This window comes from Grus americana, chromosome 19 (genome assembly GCF_028858705.1).
Source record: "Grus americana isolate bGruAme1 chromosome 19, bGruAme1.mat, whole genome shotgun sequence".
NCBI lineage: Eukaryota > Metazoa > Chordata > Aves > Gruiformes > Gruidae > Grus > Grus americana.
In genome coordinates this window covers 10,866,736-10,884,731 of record NC_072870.1, presented here as the reverse complement: position 1 = coordinate 10,884,731, position 17,996 = coordinate 10,866,736, and the positions used below count along the sequence as shown (strand labels likewise).

General features: G+C 44.5%; 1 protein-coding gene across 1 annotated transcript in view; it reads right to left on the bottom strand.

Annotated features, from left to right (window-relative positions):
* The window catches only part of AATF (apoptosis antagonizing transcription factor), a 56,399-nt gene that overhangs the window by 7,017 nt on the left and 31,386 nt on the right, over window positions 1-17,996 (bottom strand). Inside the window, exons 9-11 of the mRNA XM_054847466.1 lie at window positions 15,183-15,250; window positions 12,970-13,050; window positions 9,707-9,778 (exon numbers count right to left, since the gene is read on the bottom strand). Of these exons, the coding sequence (XP_054703441.1) occupies window positions 9,707-9,778; window positions 12,970-13,050; window positions 15,183-15,250 (221 nt within the window). The remainder of the gene's footprint in view (window positions 1-9,706; window positions 9,779-12,969; window positions 13,051-15,182; window positions 15,251-17,996) is intronic.

The following is a 17,996-nucleotide window of genomic DNA, read 5'->3' as shown; positions in this document are numbered from 1 at the left end:
CATTCCTACTGACACCCTCCATTGGGAACAATGAATTTTTAATTCACAAAAACTGGCAAAAGATAGAGCATGAACACCCATGAAGAAAGGGAGGAAGAAAAACCACATGCCTCCTGATAAAAACTGAAACTGGCTGTGGAACAGATGGCTGATCATTTTCTTGGAAAACTTTCTGTCTGTATCCTAAGAAATCTTTTGTCCAGCAGTGTGAAATTCAGATTACTAGGTGCCCAGCAAGCAGAGCAGGCACCCAGGAAGATAAAACAAGCTGAAGCCCTTTATTTCTCAATTTCTACTCAAAAGCATTACGCTAAATCAGCACATGGGGTGTGGGATTTGGCTCTGTATTCACACACCTTCCAACATTCCCCGCTCTGGTATTTCCGCAGTGACAAACCCGTGCTACGGTCGATGACGCGGAGCAAAACAAGCAGCGGCAATCATCAAAGCAGAATTAAAACTCCCGTGTCTTTTAAAGCGATGGGCCTGAAACGCAGAGCAGAGCGCTGCTGGGTGCCCGGTGTGCGGTGCGATGCGGTGCGGTGTGGCGCGGTTCGATGCGGTGCGGTGCGGGCAGCGTGGTGCCGGCCGGGAAGGCAGGCCCACGAGATGGCACTCTCTCACTCGCTTCCCCACCATGGCCCAAAACCGAAGCGTGCAACTCCGGCTATAAATTACACGGCCAGACGGCTCTCATCACCGTGCCCGGTGCTTGAAGGAGATTCAGAAAGGTCTGCCGCAATTCCCTCTCGCTCAGGCAGGTCAGGATTGGGTCCTTCAAGTCTGTGCAAATGCTTTTAGCCCCACGGCTTTAAATTATGAAAGGTGACATGTGACCTCTGGTTTGTCTCATGAGACCAGGCACAAGATTTATAAATATTTCAGAAAGCTGGTTCTTGCCCTAAACAAAGGGACTCGGCACATTTTGTGAAGCTGGATCTGGGGATGGGGTGGAGAGCAGGAAGACAGCAGAGAGACAGAAGGGCTGCTGCTCAAGGTACCGGCCCCCAAACTTAACCAGACCTGGGGGGGGGGGTCAGACCTGCCACCTCTGTCACCAGTTCTGACGTTTCGCCCTTACACCAGCACGCAGCCATCTGCCCGTTCACCAGCCTGGAGCTCAGGACAACGTTAATGGGAGCAGAGATGGAACCTCTCTCATCCTCATTTTGGTCCCAATAGCATTCACATTTTCATACGAGCTTTTACAGCACAAAGCATAAAAGATGTGGACAAGTGGCTGGAGAAGTAGCAAAACCCAGGGATGTGCAGAAACCTCCAGCTTGCTCCGCTGGCATGCTTTCCAGCAGCTTTAATTTCCCCATGAAATTCATAAAATGTTGCTTTCTCAGTCTCTGTTTTTAGTTGGGTATTTGAGCAGAGCAGCCACTGTGATGCTGCACGTGAAGTGCCCTGCGCAGAAAGGCGCACGGAGGGGACCATTCTTTGTGTACCTTAACATCCCATATTCCTAGGATGATTTCCCTCTTTCACAGCTTGCCTGTTTTATAACAGATTTGATGCAGGAGAAGACAAATTGTCTCACAAAGGAAGGACGACAAATCATCTTGCAGCTCTTAACAGGTTATTTTTTTTCCCTTTAAAAAGGAAATTTCCATAACAGAGGCGTCTGTCTTCTTACCAGGGATGTCAAACATCAAACGTTGGGACACGATGATTTCAGCCCATTGGCACTAACCGGGGTCACGTACACCGCTTCACTACTGCCAGCCTCCAAACATACAAAACCTCCTTGTTCAAATACCAACCCTTCTAGCAACTCCAGTTAAAAGCGATATGGGATACTTAACTGCATCTACATGAGTTGACTTCTAAGGCCAAGTCAAAGGTTATGGGGATAAAATCCACCAAACAAAATGATACACAAAGGGCAGAACGATACTCAGCCATGGTGCCTCGGGACCACCAGTCACGCCAAGCAGGTTTAGTTTCACAGGACAACACGGGGTGGGGGGGTTTGTCAGTTCCCAGTAGAGCTCAGATCTAAGGCTCCTCACCACCGAGCACTCGGTTCCCGAATGAGCCAGCTCAGGGCGCGCAGCGGGCTACGCATCACCTTCCCAAGAGAGTCCATACATCTCCCCGCGGGATCCGAGAGCAGGGGGTTCTTCCAGAAGGCGCAGAGCCCAGATGGGCAGCCTGCCCTCCCACCCACGGCCTCACGCCAAAAACACCAGTTTGCTCTAAGATGTCAGAGCACTGCACGCTCTGAGAGACTGCGCCGCACGCCAGCACTACTCCCTTTGTTTCCCAAAACAAAGCCAATACAACACAGCACAACCTTTCTTCCGGGCTGTGTCTATATAAACTTAGAATAATTTTTCTCACACAGACACAGTCACCCGAGGTTTGTGCTGCACAGCACAAAAGGCGCTGGTTCAGTTGTTCCAGAAAGAAGGGTTTTGCCTCCTGTCAAGGACTTCTGTCGTGGTGAATGTACTGGATTGACAATCGCAGAGCCCAAATTCCTCCATTAATCTAGTCTCATGGTGTTTTAATACCCAAAGTACAAAGTGAGCTAAGTTAAAGGCTGGTATCTCACCAACTTTGGGGTTTTTTATTTTTTTTAATATTAAACTCTTATGTCATATAAGTAAATTAATCTTTTAATACCAGGATTTCTTACTACGTACCCCCCTCTGCTTGCAGCAAGACACACTGTGACAAAGCAACTGCACTAAGTCCAAGAGTGAGAATGCTGATTGGGAAAAAACACAACGTCCTGGCTGAATCCAAGGGAAACGCTTTAATCCAAACCTCACTGGCAGCTGGATAATCTGTGTCTCAATTCAGCTTCCCAGCAGGCACTGGTCTGCTCATGCAAAAACAAGAGTGGGCTGGATGCTCTTCCACCAAGCATGACCTGAGGCCAATGGGACAGCTGGAGTCATGGACTTGATTTCTTGCACTTGGCCATGGAATTTCAGGCAATGATTCCTGCCCTGAGCCCGGTTCTGCTGCCTTGCAAGTCTTCACTTCCAAAGTCAAACATAAAACGTACCACCACAGCTGTGGAGAGACTGTATATATAAATATCTATGTGTATATATAGTGGCATCTATGCTAGACCATGGTACACTGGAACTTGACCAAAAAATAAAAAAAAAAAGTAGAGGAAATGCACCATGACCAGCCCTACAATGCACGGGTTGTACATGGGAGCTGGAAGAAGGGAGCCACAACCCAGACACGCAGCCCTAACTTGCAGCCCCAGTTGCCTGGGGTTCCTATAAACCAGGGCCATGACAAGAAGGTGATGTCCACCACAGGCAAACAAGTTATCTGGCTAAACTAACACCGTCAGCTGGTGGTGTACAATCGATACTGCCCGAAGGCAGGGACCAGTTCACTAACTGGTGACAATCACAATGTTGAGAGGTCTGAGAAGAGCAGGGGAAATTTCCCCAGCTCCTGCAAAGGTGTCTGAGCCCCACATTGCAGGTGGAACCGCATGGTTTGTCACAGTCCCATTACGGCCGTCTTCTTCCTTCTAATTTGGCTCGTAATGGATGCAAAGTCCTCCTCCGTAATGAAGAACCATTTGCTGAGGTAAAAAGCAACCTATCTAAAAGCCGGTATGTTCTCCCCCACCATCACTTAGTTATAAATCCCCGGTTTGAATTTCAGCTTGCACTTGAGAACACGTCTCTTTTGTCCTGCCTGACTTTACTGCAGAAAAGCCTCCTTTTACCTCCCATTTCTGCACTGGGTGCCATCTTTAATGATGATGTATGGGTGTCCTTTTCCTCAGCAGTGCTGTGGGGAGGGGGTCAAACATGTGACACTGCCAGCATGTGTATCAACAGCAAATTATAAACCGTGTCAATCCAAGTTAATGCAAAGCTGTAATCCTCTTTAACAAGAGATCAAATCAGTGCCATGAGTTATGTTCATTCTGTAATCTGATAAGAAATAGAGTGAGCCTCTAATAAAAGAGTAATGAGAGCCCTTAATGATGCTGTTAAAAGGTAGCGCCAGTTAAAATATTGCTGTTGTTCCAGCTGATTAGATCACTGTTGCATATTTGCACAATCTTGTTTTACCTGTCAGAATAACCTGAGTCGTCTTGGGAGATAAAGGTGTTTGGACCAAACATCTGTGTCCTTAAAGAAAGTCTCTCCTGCATGTTACCATCCTCCAGAGGTGAAATAATGATGTTCATCAAACTTAACAGTAATTTGATATTATACCTTTTTTTAAAGTGTCTGTGTTTAGTCTCTGTTCCATACACACACGTACAGCGCAGAGATCTGAAGATCTATATATCAAAGCTGACAGAGAGATATAACAAAACCAAAATCCACACACAGCTCTTCCCAGGAACACAGACTTTACCTGACCTTGCCACAACTAGGCTGTTTATAGGATCCGCTCCTGCAGATACGGCAACTCTGCACGTACAGAAAATACACTAAAAATTGTCTGTGGACCTGCAGGCCTTCTGTGGGAATCTCTAGCCTCATTTGCCCATAAAGAAATAAATCTGCCCAGCACAGGAGCCTTCCATGGGTGCACAGATGTCTGATCTGAAAACATGAGGCTGTTCAGAGTGCAGTAGCTGAAGATGTCTGCACAGAAAATCTGGGTTCAACTACTGCTCTGGCCCAGACGTGCTGGGTCACCTTTGGCAAGTCACCAAGGCTCTCGACTCTCACAGATTTCTGGACTCAAATGCCTTTGGAGATACGGGCTCTCATTTCTCCATGCCTGATTTCCCAAAGTGTAAAACAGAAAAGATGACTGGCATCTTCCCAGCTCTGTTGCACATGGTGGTACTGAAGGATAGTTAAATTAAAGATTATACCACGCTAGATACTGGAGCAGTGGGATCAGCGAAATACCCTAGGTCGTGAAGATGGGAAAAGCGTATTTCAAGGGAAGTCCAATAAGTGGCACCCACGTGATGCCACCCTTAAACCCAGGCAAAATCACAAACAGAGAGAGATCAACCCTGTTCTAATCCTGGGTAACTCCTGCCTGAGACATGCTTTCCTCTGGACAACCACCACTGCGCAATTACATTCAAGCTTTCGCCTTCAAGTTCCTTGTCTTAGGGCAGGCCCATTTACATAGCAGTGACCTTGGACCGATTAGAAAAACCTTGGCCCAAGAGTACTATAAATGTATTTAAGTCTATAAACATATACCCCAAGATAACCATAAAAATCACTTTCCAGTGTATGTTTTAAAATACTAGCAAAGAGGGGTTAAAATAAAGGAGGGCTTGAGGCCACCAGTGTCCCACACATTACAACATAATATATGTGAGCACAAGGTTAAACAGCCATGCCCATGCGTAGGGTGCATGAAAAACTGGCAAGTGGAAGATTAATTGCCTGCACGAATGCTATTATTCCAACCAGCAGCAAGAATAAGAAAGAAAGTGGCAGTGATGTTGACAAAGGCAGTTATTATACTTGTACGTTTCTTTTCTCAAATTCAGGCTGTAAAACAATTCTGGAGTGACTGTTCATCCCCTTCTCCACGCAGCGCTCAGGCTGTTTCTCTTCACACGCATTTGCTCTTTGTTTCCCCAGCCAGTGGCAGTAGCAAGTGATAAACTTGACGTGTCAGATCCCCACAGGTCCTGGGCATCCCACAGCCATGACACCACTGCACAGGGACCTTCAGGTGAGCGCTAGCAGTTCCCTGCACTATTTTATGGTCTCTCTGCCCAGCCAGAATAGTGCAAAATGGCTTAAATGTACAGGAGAATCAGACCCCCAAGGTATTCCTAGGCTGCATTAGCTAATTAAATATACAGAAAACGGCAAGGTATTGCAGTGCTACACAGACTTGTGCCTTCAAAAGCACTTACAGCAAGCAAAGCAAGACCGCAGTCACGGACAACTCCCGTCTGCTTTTGCCTCAGCGACACAGGGCTTGTGCAGTTCGTCGCAGGGAGGGAGGACTTGGCACAGCCAAAGGAGAACCAGAACTATTCCACCACTCGCACCCCCCGCACTCTGTGCCATCCCCCTAAGCTTCTGCCCGTCCACATCTGCACCTACATATTTATTTACTGGCATTTTCCAGGTATCTACCTGCCACTGTAGCCACTAGTAGAACTTAAAGGGAATGTTCTGCCAGCTCTGCTTCTACAACCCTTTTTATATACAGCTCACTGACACTTTAAAATTTCTCACACTACAACACAAAGCACCCCGTTGTTCAGATGTGTATTTATTTTGGGGTCATGCCTTTTAAGTGCCTGACCAGAAAAAAAAATGGCTCAGAGCATGATCACATCACTGTGAAGTGTATACTTGCATTTTCAATCTAGTAATTCACACTTGCAAACAATAAAATTACCTTCTTCTGTCACAAAGGAAAACTGTTATCATTATTGCTTCCCTCTCATGCGTACAGACCTGGTCCTTCCTTTTTAATTCACCTGCAGTCTAAAGCAGATGTTGAATTCTTCTTGCCTTGTCCGGTACGGCTGTGTGCTGCGAGAGAGGTATTATGGCCCATGGCAAGTGCAGGGGCACTTTAAGCAGGGATGTGAAGTGACCCCAAGAGAGTGGCTCTGATTTTCAAAAAAAAAATGACCGATAGCAGCAGATATCTTCATTTTAGGAGAGCTGAGCCAAAACAACTACAGGGGCCTAATTTCAGACACTGGCCACTCCAATATTTTGAAGATGCAAACACAAATGGTGTAAACTAGGGAGGAAAGGAAGGAAGCTAAGCTAAATAATGCCCTGGTTTTCAGTGTGCAAAGCAAGAATACCCACCCAAATGTGGAAGGGCTGCTGCAAAGAAGAAACAAGGATCCGTTCATAAAGCTCACATTGAACAGGACAAGAAATAATGGGTCTAAATTACCACAGAGGGAAATTTAAGCTCAACATTAGGACTAAACAGAGCCAAAGCGCATCCCGTGGGGAAGGAGCTGCAGAGAAACTGCCTAAGGAAGACTATAATGCCTGCAATAGGCAAATGTAAGGCATATTCTTTGTGTTACAGGTAACCAGCTGGCATTCTGGCAGCAGTGAGGAAAGCTTAGGCTTCTATTTGTGTATCTGTCTCCTGTCTGAAACAAAAGCTTTCCTGTGTGTGTTAAAAAATGAAATACTACTGCTATTACTAAACCACTGCTTTTTACAGGCACTTCTCAACAGCAGACCTCTGTTGCACAGAAGGAGAATCGGAGTCACAGAAACACAGAGCGACCTGCTCAAGGTCACCCACGAAGCCACCGGCAGAACTAGGATCAGAACCTGCCCAGCCTGGTTCCGGCATTGCCTCCTCCATGTCCAGGGTTTGCCTGAAAGCCTGATCTTGGCAGAACGGGATACAGCTGCCCACACGATATGACCCCCAGGCACACTTGCTGGTGTGCGAACACATCAACCCACAGTCTCACCCTAGATGGCTAAACCAACATCAGGAGATAAGTGACTAAAATGCCATTAGCAGAAAGTATGGCGGGCCTCCAAAGTGACGAATAAACTTAATGTAAGAAATAAGTTCCCGCAGTCAGACAATAAGCAGCAGCAGCTGCTGCCACACTGCTGCCACCGAAGAATCAGTAAAACATGCAAGCGATGTAATAACCCGCTCAACGTGGAGAAAACCCCCAGGAGACATTTTCAGTAAACCAAATGTCAAACACTCTGTCCCTACCACGTTGATAACTATGTCGACACAGCATAACGTAGATAGCATCCTATTAGCTGTAATAGCTTCTGAGGGTCAGCCAGACCCCGTGCAGTTTGTGGTGGACTCAAGGTGCCTCCCGAGAAGCGAGGGGAATAAGGGTTATGAAGATGGCAGCCAGATGAAGTGTAGCTAAGGCCCAAGAAGGCTATTGTGCAGAATGACTGCACTGTCCCAGCTGTTTCGATGCACTTCACGTTTGCATTGACTTGCTGGAGGATTTTGGCTTACAGAATGCATTTTCTATGCAACTTTTGGAACACAAGTGAGTGCGGTGGACTGCGAAGGAGGAGGCAATGTCACCTCGGGGGACAGCAAACACAGTGTAACTCCTAGATTATTAGGATCAGTCTCGCTATTTTTTTTCACCTTCACCCCCCCTCGCACACACCCCATGCAAGCTGAGCTTGTCTTCGCTCTGGGGACACAGCAGGGGTCTGTATGCCTGCCTAACCTGTAGGACAGTGCAATATGTAGTATACGCAAAAAATGACACAACACCCTAACCTCATTCAAAATTCTCAAAGCATAAGTAGTAACCAGTCAACTGGACATAATACTAAGATAGAGAAATACTAGAGTCACGCGTATGATTAATGCATATGCTATGAACTGGTTTTTCCTAAAAACACGTATGCCACCTGCTAATTACCCTCAGACAAAAAGATGTGGGGAATGAGCAGCACATCCCAAAACAGTTTCTACAGGATGGTACGACTCTACTAACAATGTGTGTCTGTCCTACCCCACTCTTTATTTGGGGTTACCCAAAACAGCAAAGACACCAATTCCATACAGGTAAGGAGGTCCTTGCCAGCTGGGAAGCATAGATAACTGCCAGCTCTGGCCCCGCACTGCAGAAACAAAAATGCATTTATTTGCCAAATAGACAAAAACATGTATGTCTAATCTCACAGTGCCAAAACCACTTCTGTTCCTCTCTTCCTATGATCTGGGTAAGGGGGTGGAAGAAGTGACTGCCTTATACGGCTGGAGGCATAGCTTTCATCCAACACATTTATTTTTGTGGTGAGAGGATCTAGACAATATTCAGAAATCAGAGCAGTTTTCTTATTTGAAAAAAAGGAAAAAGAAAAAAAAAAGAGTAAACAAACTATAGGAAAGATGCATGATGAAACAGCACAGGTCTTATTAAGGACACAAAACATCTTAATGTCAGCTTACTGGAGAGCTCTCATCCAGAAGTCTGTGCAATACCCCAAAAGGCAACAGTCTAAGAACAGTAGGTATTTGGTTTCCATTTCGCAAACAGACAAACAACATCTCTCTCTCACAAAGCGCAAACATGTTCCACAACCCAGGGGAAAGATGTTTCTCAAGCCTTCCACATCCATTCACTGGAAAAATTATTTCACCTCCTTCCCGCAAAAAGCTCAGCATTTCAAGATTTAGTTTAAAAATGTAATAGCTAAGAAATATGAGTGTATATGTGGAAAAACTATGTAGTAACTACACACAAAACTTCATTGATATTTTCTTTACTAATTAGCACATTAAAACATTATAGTCTTCCAATAAAATTCTTCACTCTTTAAATAGACATAAACACAAGCAACATTTAGGCCTTGAGTGAATCTTGACTGAACTATTCCAGTTATTAACTGATTTAAGAAAATGCATACTAAACAGAATCTAAACCAGTTGCCATTTCTGTTAAAGGACAAGTTCTTTCTAAGTTTTGATTATACCTGAAGACACCAGATAACTTAGTTGTCTATTTCCAAAATAATTCCATAAAACTACAAGATTTCAAAATCGGAGGAGTTTTAAAGAAGGAATCAAAATGTAGGTACTGAGATTTATGAAAATTTCTTGTTTAGCGTCACAGTAATTACGCAGTGAAAGCTCTGCCTGGACAGATGTGACCAAGACACCCAGGCTATGATGCCAGTGACAAATGGTTAACTGATAAGAAGAAATGGAGGGGGCGACAGACTGAAGAACAGGTCAATATCATGCTGTCATGAAGCCATTTGAGAAACATAATTAATCTATTACTCACCTGGCATCATCATTCATTGTACAGTGGTCAATAGGTGCCATGAAGCTCACCAGCTTGCTATGGACATGATACCTGAATAGTGCAGGAAATAAGCAGGCAGCACATTAGTAACTATTAATGAAAAGGAAATGTTGCTGCGTGAACAGAAACATACCGGTCCCTGAAAGGCAAAGCACTGCCTTTCCTCCTGGCTGATAGCTAATGAGTCACTAGTTGTAGCTGGCAATTCTCCCTCCCTCCCCCTTTCTTATAACATGGACAGAAGAATAATCAGATGATACAATGAACTGAATAGCAAGCAAATCCTTTTTTATCACAGCTAGAAAGAGGACACACAGCATCCATTAATTGTGTACGAGTACTTAATCAGACTCCCAGACAGACAACCCTGAAAAGTCAGAGACAGAGAAACAAGAACTTGTTTTCAGCCTTCCGTTCAGCTGGCGTCTTAATCACCTTCTGGAATTTGTGCCCAAAGAGCCCACTGCAGGCAGCAGAAGCGTCAGAGCATCAGACCTTCTCAAGCATCCATCTGCTATCACTTTTTCCTTGCTCTGTGGTATCTAGGGCCCTAAAGGCTATCAAAATCCCACTCTGCTAGCCATACCCATAGTCGGACAGCCTTACCCTGAATAACTTACAAATGGAGCATGCAAAAACAGGTGAAGAAGGAGACAGGAAAAAGACCCGTGCAAAGAAGAGATGGGGCCTGTCCAAGGTGATGCAGTGCTGCACCGGTCTCAGCTTCTGATCCACCAAGATATTTCTGCAAGCGGTACTGCACCTCCAGATATGGGATCCCCTTCCGCTTTCCACACTGGGCTAGGAACTTGCAGTAGTTTTTCATGACTTACATTCAAGGACCTGACATATAAAATTTAACAGAGTACTGAAACACTCTGAATGAAAAGGTGGCTTTAAACCCCAGCGTCTAAGGGCAGGGGATTCCAAACCAACGGCTTTTGGTGTACACTACCATACTGCCTACCCAAGTCTGAAATGTTTTATCCAAGCTGCTGCTATTTTTAGAGCTTGACAAATAGCAGGCAAAAGGATTCACAAGCATTTGCCCAGAATCACCTTTCCACTCTGTCACCTCTGCACTCCCTTTTGTTTGCTTATGCAGGAACATTCCCTTGAGGGGATTTTTAGCTCACAAGACTATTTCAGAATGGCTCTTCAGGCACAGCACACACTCACCCTTACACAAGGGCTTCTCTGCACAATCAAGTCTTTGTCACTCGTAATGCAAGCAACTGCCCTGGTCTAACGCTGTCATGATCAAGTCAGGAACAGAGGTAGCTGTGTGGGGCTAGCGCTGCAACAAGTAACAGGGCAACAGGCTGGACTATGAAATAGTTCACTTATGAGACATTAACAACTGATAGATTGATACAGATCAAAGGTTATACAGGGACAGTCTGCATAGAGGAACTGATTACTGTCACATTTTTTAAATCAGGACTTAAAAAAAATCCCAGTCTAGTAGATATAAAATATTTAATTTAATTCACAGAAAGACATCCCATGCAGCACAGGACCAGAAATCACTGATGTGAAAAACAGGTGTGCACACATCACTCCTCCATATCTACCTCAAGAAAAGGCACGTCCTAGCGAGGGACAGCAGTGTTTTAGGCACCTGGTTTCTTAAGCTTGACTGTGGAGTTTTAGGATGAGCTCAGTTCTCCTCTTAGTGCCCCAGTTTCCCTGTCTATGAAGGGGACAGATACTCATGCTTTTGAAAGCATCATCCAAACATGCTATAACACTGAAGGTTTGCTAAAGGGTTGCTAAAAAGGAAGAATTATGGAGACAGAGGAAACTTAGTATGTGACAGTTTGCTTTCCAGGGTCTCAAAGTCCTTCACGAAAACAAATCTAAGCACTGCTGCCCTGATTTTAGAGAAGGAAAAAGAAGAATAGAGGGTAAGTGATCTGCTTGGAGTGACACTGAGTCTCTCAGTGGAAGAACCAACTATTTAAAAATACCCATTCGGGCTCTACTGGACTATTCTGAAAAGATGCTGGAGCTTAACTGCGTGTTAATCCTAAACACAGACAATGACGCTTTTTTCTTTTATTGATATTTTCCCTGAAGGGTCAGTGCAACTTTTATTTAAAGAAGAAATAAAAAGCACCTAAGATCTAAGAGGCAATTGACTTGGCGAGATAGCTGATCTCTCAGGAATGCTGAAGCGCACAGATTGCACACAATGAGAGACTTCCCCATTATTCCTGGAGGTTTACGAGTCTGACTCAGTTGTGTGATGTTGTCAGTAGTTTTGACTGAATCATGAATATATCCAATTATGTGTGATGCTGACAGAAAAGAATATTGATAGTCAATAATTATAGGCTTTTCAGGCCAACAAAGTAGCTCTTCCCTCTTTTAATAAATTATCTTATGACATCTATCTTAAAAATTGCTATGCCAGGCCTGACCCAGACTGACTCCACTGACTTTCTATCAGATGCCATCTAAACTCACGATTTATAGTTTACTCACAAAAGGATGGTTAATGTTGCAGATTTTTCAGGAAGCGGTGCAGCTTTTCAGCATGCCTCCCTGCCACAAACACCTCCTCCTCCACAAATCATGCAGTCATGCTAAACTCAGGGAGACTAATATATCTGCTCTGCAAAGGGGAAGAAAAACCCTATCCTCTCCAGACTGCTTCCCCTTCCACCCTACCGTGTGGAAGATTCTTCCACTGGAAACACAACGGGAGGGATCAACCCAAATTAGTGATCCAGAAGTCAGGATGTGAAATGCTTCGAAGCTAAAGAAAGCTGCGATGGGACTTAGAAAAATAAAGGGACTAGACACCAAATTCCAAGTGACAGTCAGTAGGAAAGATATCTCTACCTCACCGAGGCATTTCTGCACATGTTCCGCTAGAGCTGCTAGCCACATTTTAGTTAGCTAAATATATATTGCACAAGAGGTGTTTATTGGCTTTCAGTGGAAATTACAGCCCCAAATCGCCTAGGGACATCTGAACACCTCTCTCCAGTGTTTTCTGAGGCCAATGAACACTCTTGCCAAGACTGATCTGGGCAATGCTCACAGGCTGCATCCAACCAAGCCCTTATTCCAGGCTCAAAGAACATTAAGATTCCCCAGTGGTTGCCCCAGAGCAAGACATCTTGCCCTAAAAGGCATGAATAAACCTACCAACACACCCCAGAGCCACCCCAGCACAGTCAGACTTTATTTGGCAAAATCAGAACTTCTGTTTGCTTGCAGAAGCTGTCACCCACCGGATTCTCCTTCCTTTACTGGCTTTTCTGTCCACTTTCTTCTTTATTTTGCTTCGTAACTTCTGGATGGCCAGCCATTGCCTGAGGGATGCAAAACGAGATGCACAACTTTTAGAGCCACAAGGAAAATGAGCATTAGGGACACCGGGGTCTGAGGCCCTTCCCAGCCCTTCTACCTATTTGCCTTTACACAAGTGAAGGAGATCAGAACCTCAGGAAAACAAGTATGAAACTAGAAATGCCCGCGGTGCTGCTTCACTCCATGGACATGGCATTTGAACAATAAGCGCTTGTCCCGACTCCAGCCGCAATGGGACACGGAGGCCAGACCTGCTGACCCCTGTTCAGTAAGAATATTCTACCTGCAGGGAAACCCATGGAGGCCACAAGCTTGGCTCCATTTTTCATTCTTTCTTGATTACTGAATATTTTTAAGAATCTTTAGAATTAAAAATCAAATCTTTACAAAATACAAGTGCTAAAATCTGTAAAAAAGTGTCTTTACAGGTACTGCTTTTTTGTTTCGGCCTTGATTACTAGAATGACTTCTGGTTTGCATATAGAAAGCCCATAACAGAATAGATGGTCTGCCACATCCTAAACTGATTCTCTGAGCGAGATAGGTTATACTAACTTCATGAACAGAATTACCATGATGCAACAGATGCTCTGAATTTATTTCTTCCTCAGTTTTGCAAAGTATGTTGAAAATGATAAGTATTTCTCCCTACCACCTCTGACTATCTAACCTGGCAAATCTAGCAAGAAGCCCTATATAATGCTCCAACTATTATTACACAAAACTACAAAAGAAAAGTAAGAAACACTTTCAGAAAGTGCTGTCTGATCCCTGCCTGTATTATTTAGAAGGGAGGACTCATCTCCTCAAACAGAACTTAATCAAGTCAAAGTTTTCAGCAGGGGAAAACTTCTACTAGTTATAAATATATTTTTTTTTATGAAAACGAGCATCATCTTACCTGATTTATACAATGAAAACTTGACATCAGGGAAAAAAATCTAGCAAAATCCAATTACTACAATCTTAATATAATCTTAATTACTGTAATCTATTTTATTGTAAAGTCAGATAAATGTACAATGTAATCACCACTTAAATGTAATTTTGTCTATATCATGTTAAATTATAGTGAATAGCTTTCCATAATATTCCAGACATACACAAAATAAATTTGACACATTGTACTAAAATTTGGGTAATATTTTACAAGGATAGAAGTTATTTCATCATCACAAAATTTCCTACTGCATTTTCTTACCCTCCCCATACACACCCCCCCCCCCATAGCACTATTTTTAGTGGAGCACCCTATTCCAGTATTTTCAGCCTTCCTCTGCTTTTACACTTTTCTAAATTATAGCCCATGGCCATTTAAAGGTACACTGTTCATTAAGTGGTATTTGGAACATTCTTTATTTTCTAACCATAGAATTAAACAGAAATAAGAGCTTCCCTGCATAGAATTATATTTTACTTCTGCATGTAGGAAACATTCCCTGATATTGTTTTAATAGTATAGTATCTTTTCTTACAGCAGGGAGAGAGCATACACAGGAATTGCTTTAACTAATCTCACAACAGAAGGTTTGCTCCTGTAAAACAATGACAAATCAGAGCTCAAAATGAGAAAAGGCCAAATTTCAGCAGCGGACAGTCACTTTGTTTAGTTCCCCCTCACTAGGGTCAGCTAAGACACCCCTCTATGGATTCCCTTTGTGCTGCATGAACCACTAAGAGTTAGAAATATCCAACGTCTGGAACAAGCCTTTTACCACTGGAAAGTATCTTCAGGGCATCACAGACAAACCAGGGTACAGCTCAAAGGCTGGCAAACTTGCACTCAGCCAATGTGATCCGTAAGTTACAGAGGATGGCTTTCTTGACTAATGTCACACCATTTTAATAATTTGTTACACACTTTCTTATACCCAGATGCTTTCTCCAGAGTCATTCAAAATTTTACCCTCTACAGGCTTTGGGCAACGTGGTCTAGTGGAGGGTGTCCCTGCCCGCAGCAGGGTGGGTGGAACTAGATGATCTTTGAGGTCCCTTCCAACCCTAACCATTCTATGATTCTATGATTCCATGATACAGTGAAGTGGACTGGAAGCCCACAAGTAGTTTTGCACTTCTGGACTGGGATGCAGTGCTGGGCTGAAGTTAGCGATGTTACAGACAACTTCCTACTTACCTGCCCATGGCTACCTGGTCATTGGGGTCCAATGAAGTGGTTTTACGTTCTATAAGTTCTCGAAGAAGCTAGAAGACAGACAACAATCCCATTTAAAAGCACGGTAAACACACGGTAACGCAAACAGGGTCACAGGTTTCTCAGAAGACTTAAGAAATTAGTTGCCAAGATCCCAAGGGAACCCATATGCCTCATGTCTGAAACTTCCTAGAAAACCCCAAGCCAAGAACCAAGGCTTTTTATCATCTCCTCTGGACAAAAGAGTTTTCCCAAGGGAAAAAGCTGATGGCTCTGAAAGGGCTCAAGCAAGGAAGCAAAACCCTATGCTAAAAGTTTAAGTAACTGTAGACCATCCCCCTCTTCCAAAAAGGTCCCCATAGAATGTGACTGGAACATAACGCTGAAGGCCACTACAAAGAGGTTTTGTATATAAATTCAAATGGATCTAGGAGTAGTACAGTCTTCCCTTCAACCCATCATGGTTTATTTAGGTGACACATAACATCATGTCATTCATCTGAAGAGAATCTAAAAGGTTATGCAGAGCCAGAGGGGCACAATTTAGCAGCACTTTTTTTTCCAAGCACAAGAAGCTTCACACGGGCAAAGCAAACTAATGATCTCAAGTCTAAGCGATGGCAAAGAACTGGAATCCCTGAGGACACTGCAAAGACCCCGCTGGGATTGTCAGCTGGGCCAACCGTTCGGTAACCGCTGGTCCCAGGAGCCCAGAGCAAAGTGTACAATCCCACGGAAGGCAAATGGGTGACAAGTTTGGGGGGATGTGAGCAGCTGAGCCTGACATGAGATGGTCGTTTCTCACCCAGAGGGGCAGAATGAAGAACTCGGCTTGTATTTCAGAGGCTAGTACTGCTCCTTGGGCTTTGGAAGGATAAAAAAGGCCCGACCGTTCACAGGCTGTTGTGTACACAACTCCCATGGGCAAGAGATGTAACGCAGGCAGATCTGCAGTAAGACCTCTGCCCCACAGGTCCTCCCCCACACTTCAAGTGAGGAGGGCAGGGGGGAACCAAAACACTTCACCAAACAGAAGTCAAGCATTGCTGGGCAGTAATGCTCGCTCTGAGGAACAGCACAGCAAAATAATTTTTATAGCTAGAGCAGGAATGCTCAAGCAGGCTTTTCTATTTCATGTCCTGAGGGTTGGGTTTTGTCCTTTTTGCTTCCTGCAGCCAAAGAATATTGTGAACAGCCTTTTTGGATACTTGACTGGTGCTATGTGTTTATCACCACTCGCTGTAAATCATATGTGCTGTGCCTTGGGTATTAGCCAACATATTAACACAAAGAACAGAAATAAACCCTCCAAAACTGAGAGGCACAAACTGCTTTCTAGATGCCGACATTTCACTGACTAGTGAAGTTACTGCCCCAGCTCAGAAAGGACCCAAAACAGACCACCTGGAAACCAGAGAGTCCAGGCAAACCCACAAAGATGCTAGAGATGAAAGACGCTTTTCCTCCACCCTCTACTGAAGTAGGCGAGAGGACTGCAATGGTCCATCAAGGTACAGTAGCAGTCATGGAAAGCAGGGCTCGGGGAGCAGCCACGGACCTGACCCCAGACAGCACGCACAGACAAGGCAGGGGGACAAGAAAGAAGCTCCACATCCCCCCCACACCAGCTCAAGTGAGATAACGGGATTTGTGAGCACAGCTTAGCCCCTGACTACCGCTGTGCTCAGCGCAGCCGGCCCTCAGACAGTTTCCCAGGCACCGACGTTGCCCCACCGAGCGCAGCCAACACCAGAAGCTGTCCGGGCACAGTGCTACGTTAGAACTTGCTGACCCCCATAGTTCCTGATCACTCAACTACACTACTGGAGTGTGCGTGTGGCGGGGGAAAGGCATGTACCCCACAAAAGAAAAATGCCATAGATAGGCATTATTTTATGACCCTTTTTTATTTTCAAATAGGAGACATTCAAGCAACAGAGATAGTATTTATACCTGTCCACATCTTTTCTCTCCTTTAAGGCATACATCATATTACCAAAAAAAAGAGCGATTCAAGCATAATTAAAAACCTGCCATGACTTTTTTTCTGTTTACTTATTTCTGGAGATTATTACTGCAGCAATTACATTTAAAAATCCCAGGAAGAGAGGCCACTGGTTTATTATCACTAGAAAACAGCAAGCTACTTCTCTGCCCTGTTTATCTGATTGATTCCCAACATCTTTCTGGCACACAATCTATCAGTTTATCTCTCCCACTTCATCACAGTCACTTCTGGCAGCTAAATACAAGATCCAAATCCAGTGTTACACAGACATACGACACAGTAAACCTATGTAACACCGCCACTCTGCAAACAGCTGCCCTTAAGGCTAAGCAGAAATGGGATCTTGGTTTCTAGTCAATATTCTGTCAAAAGCAAGGTGGGAGGGAGGGTTTTAACTGCAGCGAGAAATGGTGCAGCAAGGTTTTAGTGGTTTCTTCCTGTACTGGCAATGAGGTGTGTTTACTGTCTCCTCTTATCTTGCTTCCTTGGCACGATGCACGGAAAAAACTGCTGAGTAGTGACGGCAGAGGCTAAGGCACAAGAACACAGTAATGCACAGATGTCCTGCACTCTTAAGAGAACTAAGCAGCAAGGCATTCTCAGCAGGACTTGCTCTTCCTGGTGGCACACCAAATCCACAGCCTGGCAGACTAAGGAGTGCCACCAAGGTCTTACAGCTGTGTCCGCACTGGTTAGAAAGAGATGCATTTTGGGGGCAGGCTCCTAATGCTGCACCCGGGAAGTGGGCAGGATCTTGTTGGACAGGATCGCTCTTGCCTTTGGCAAGG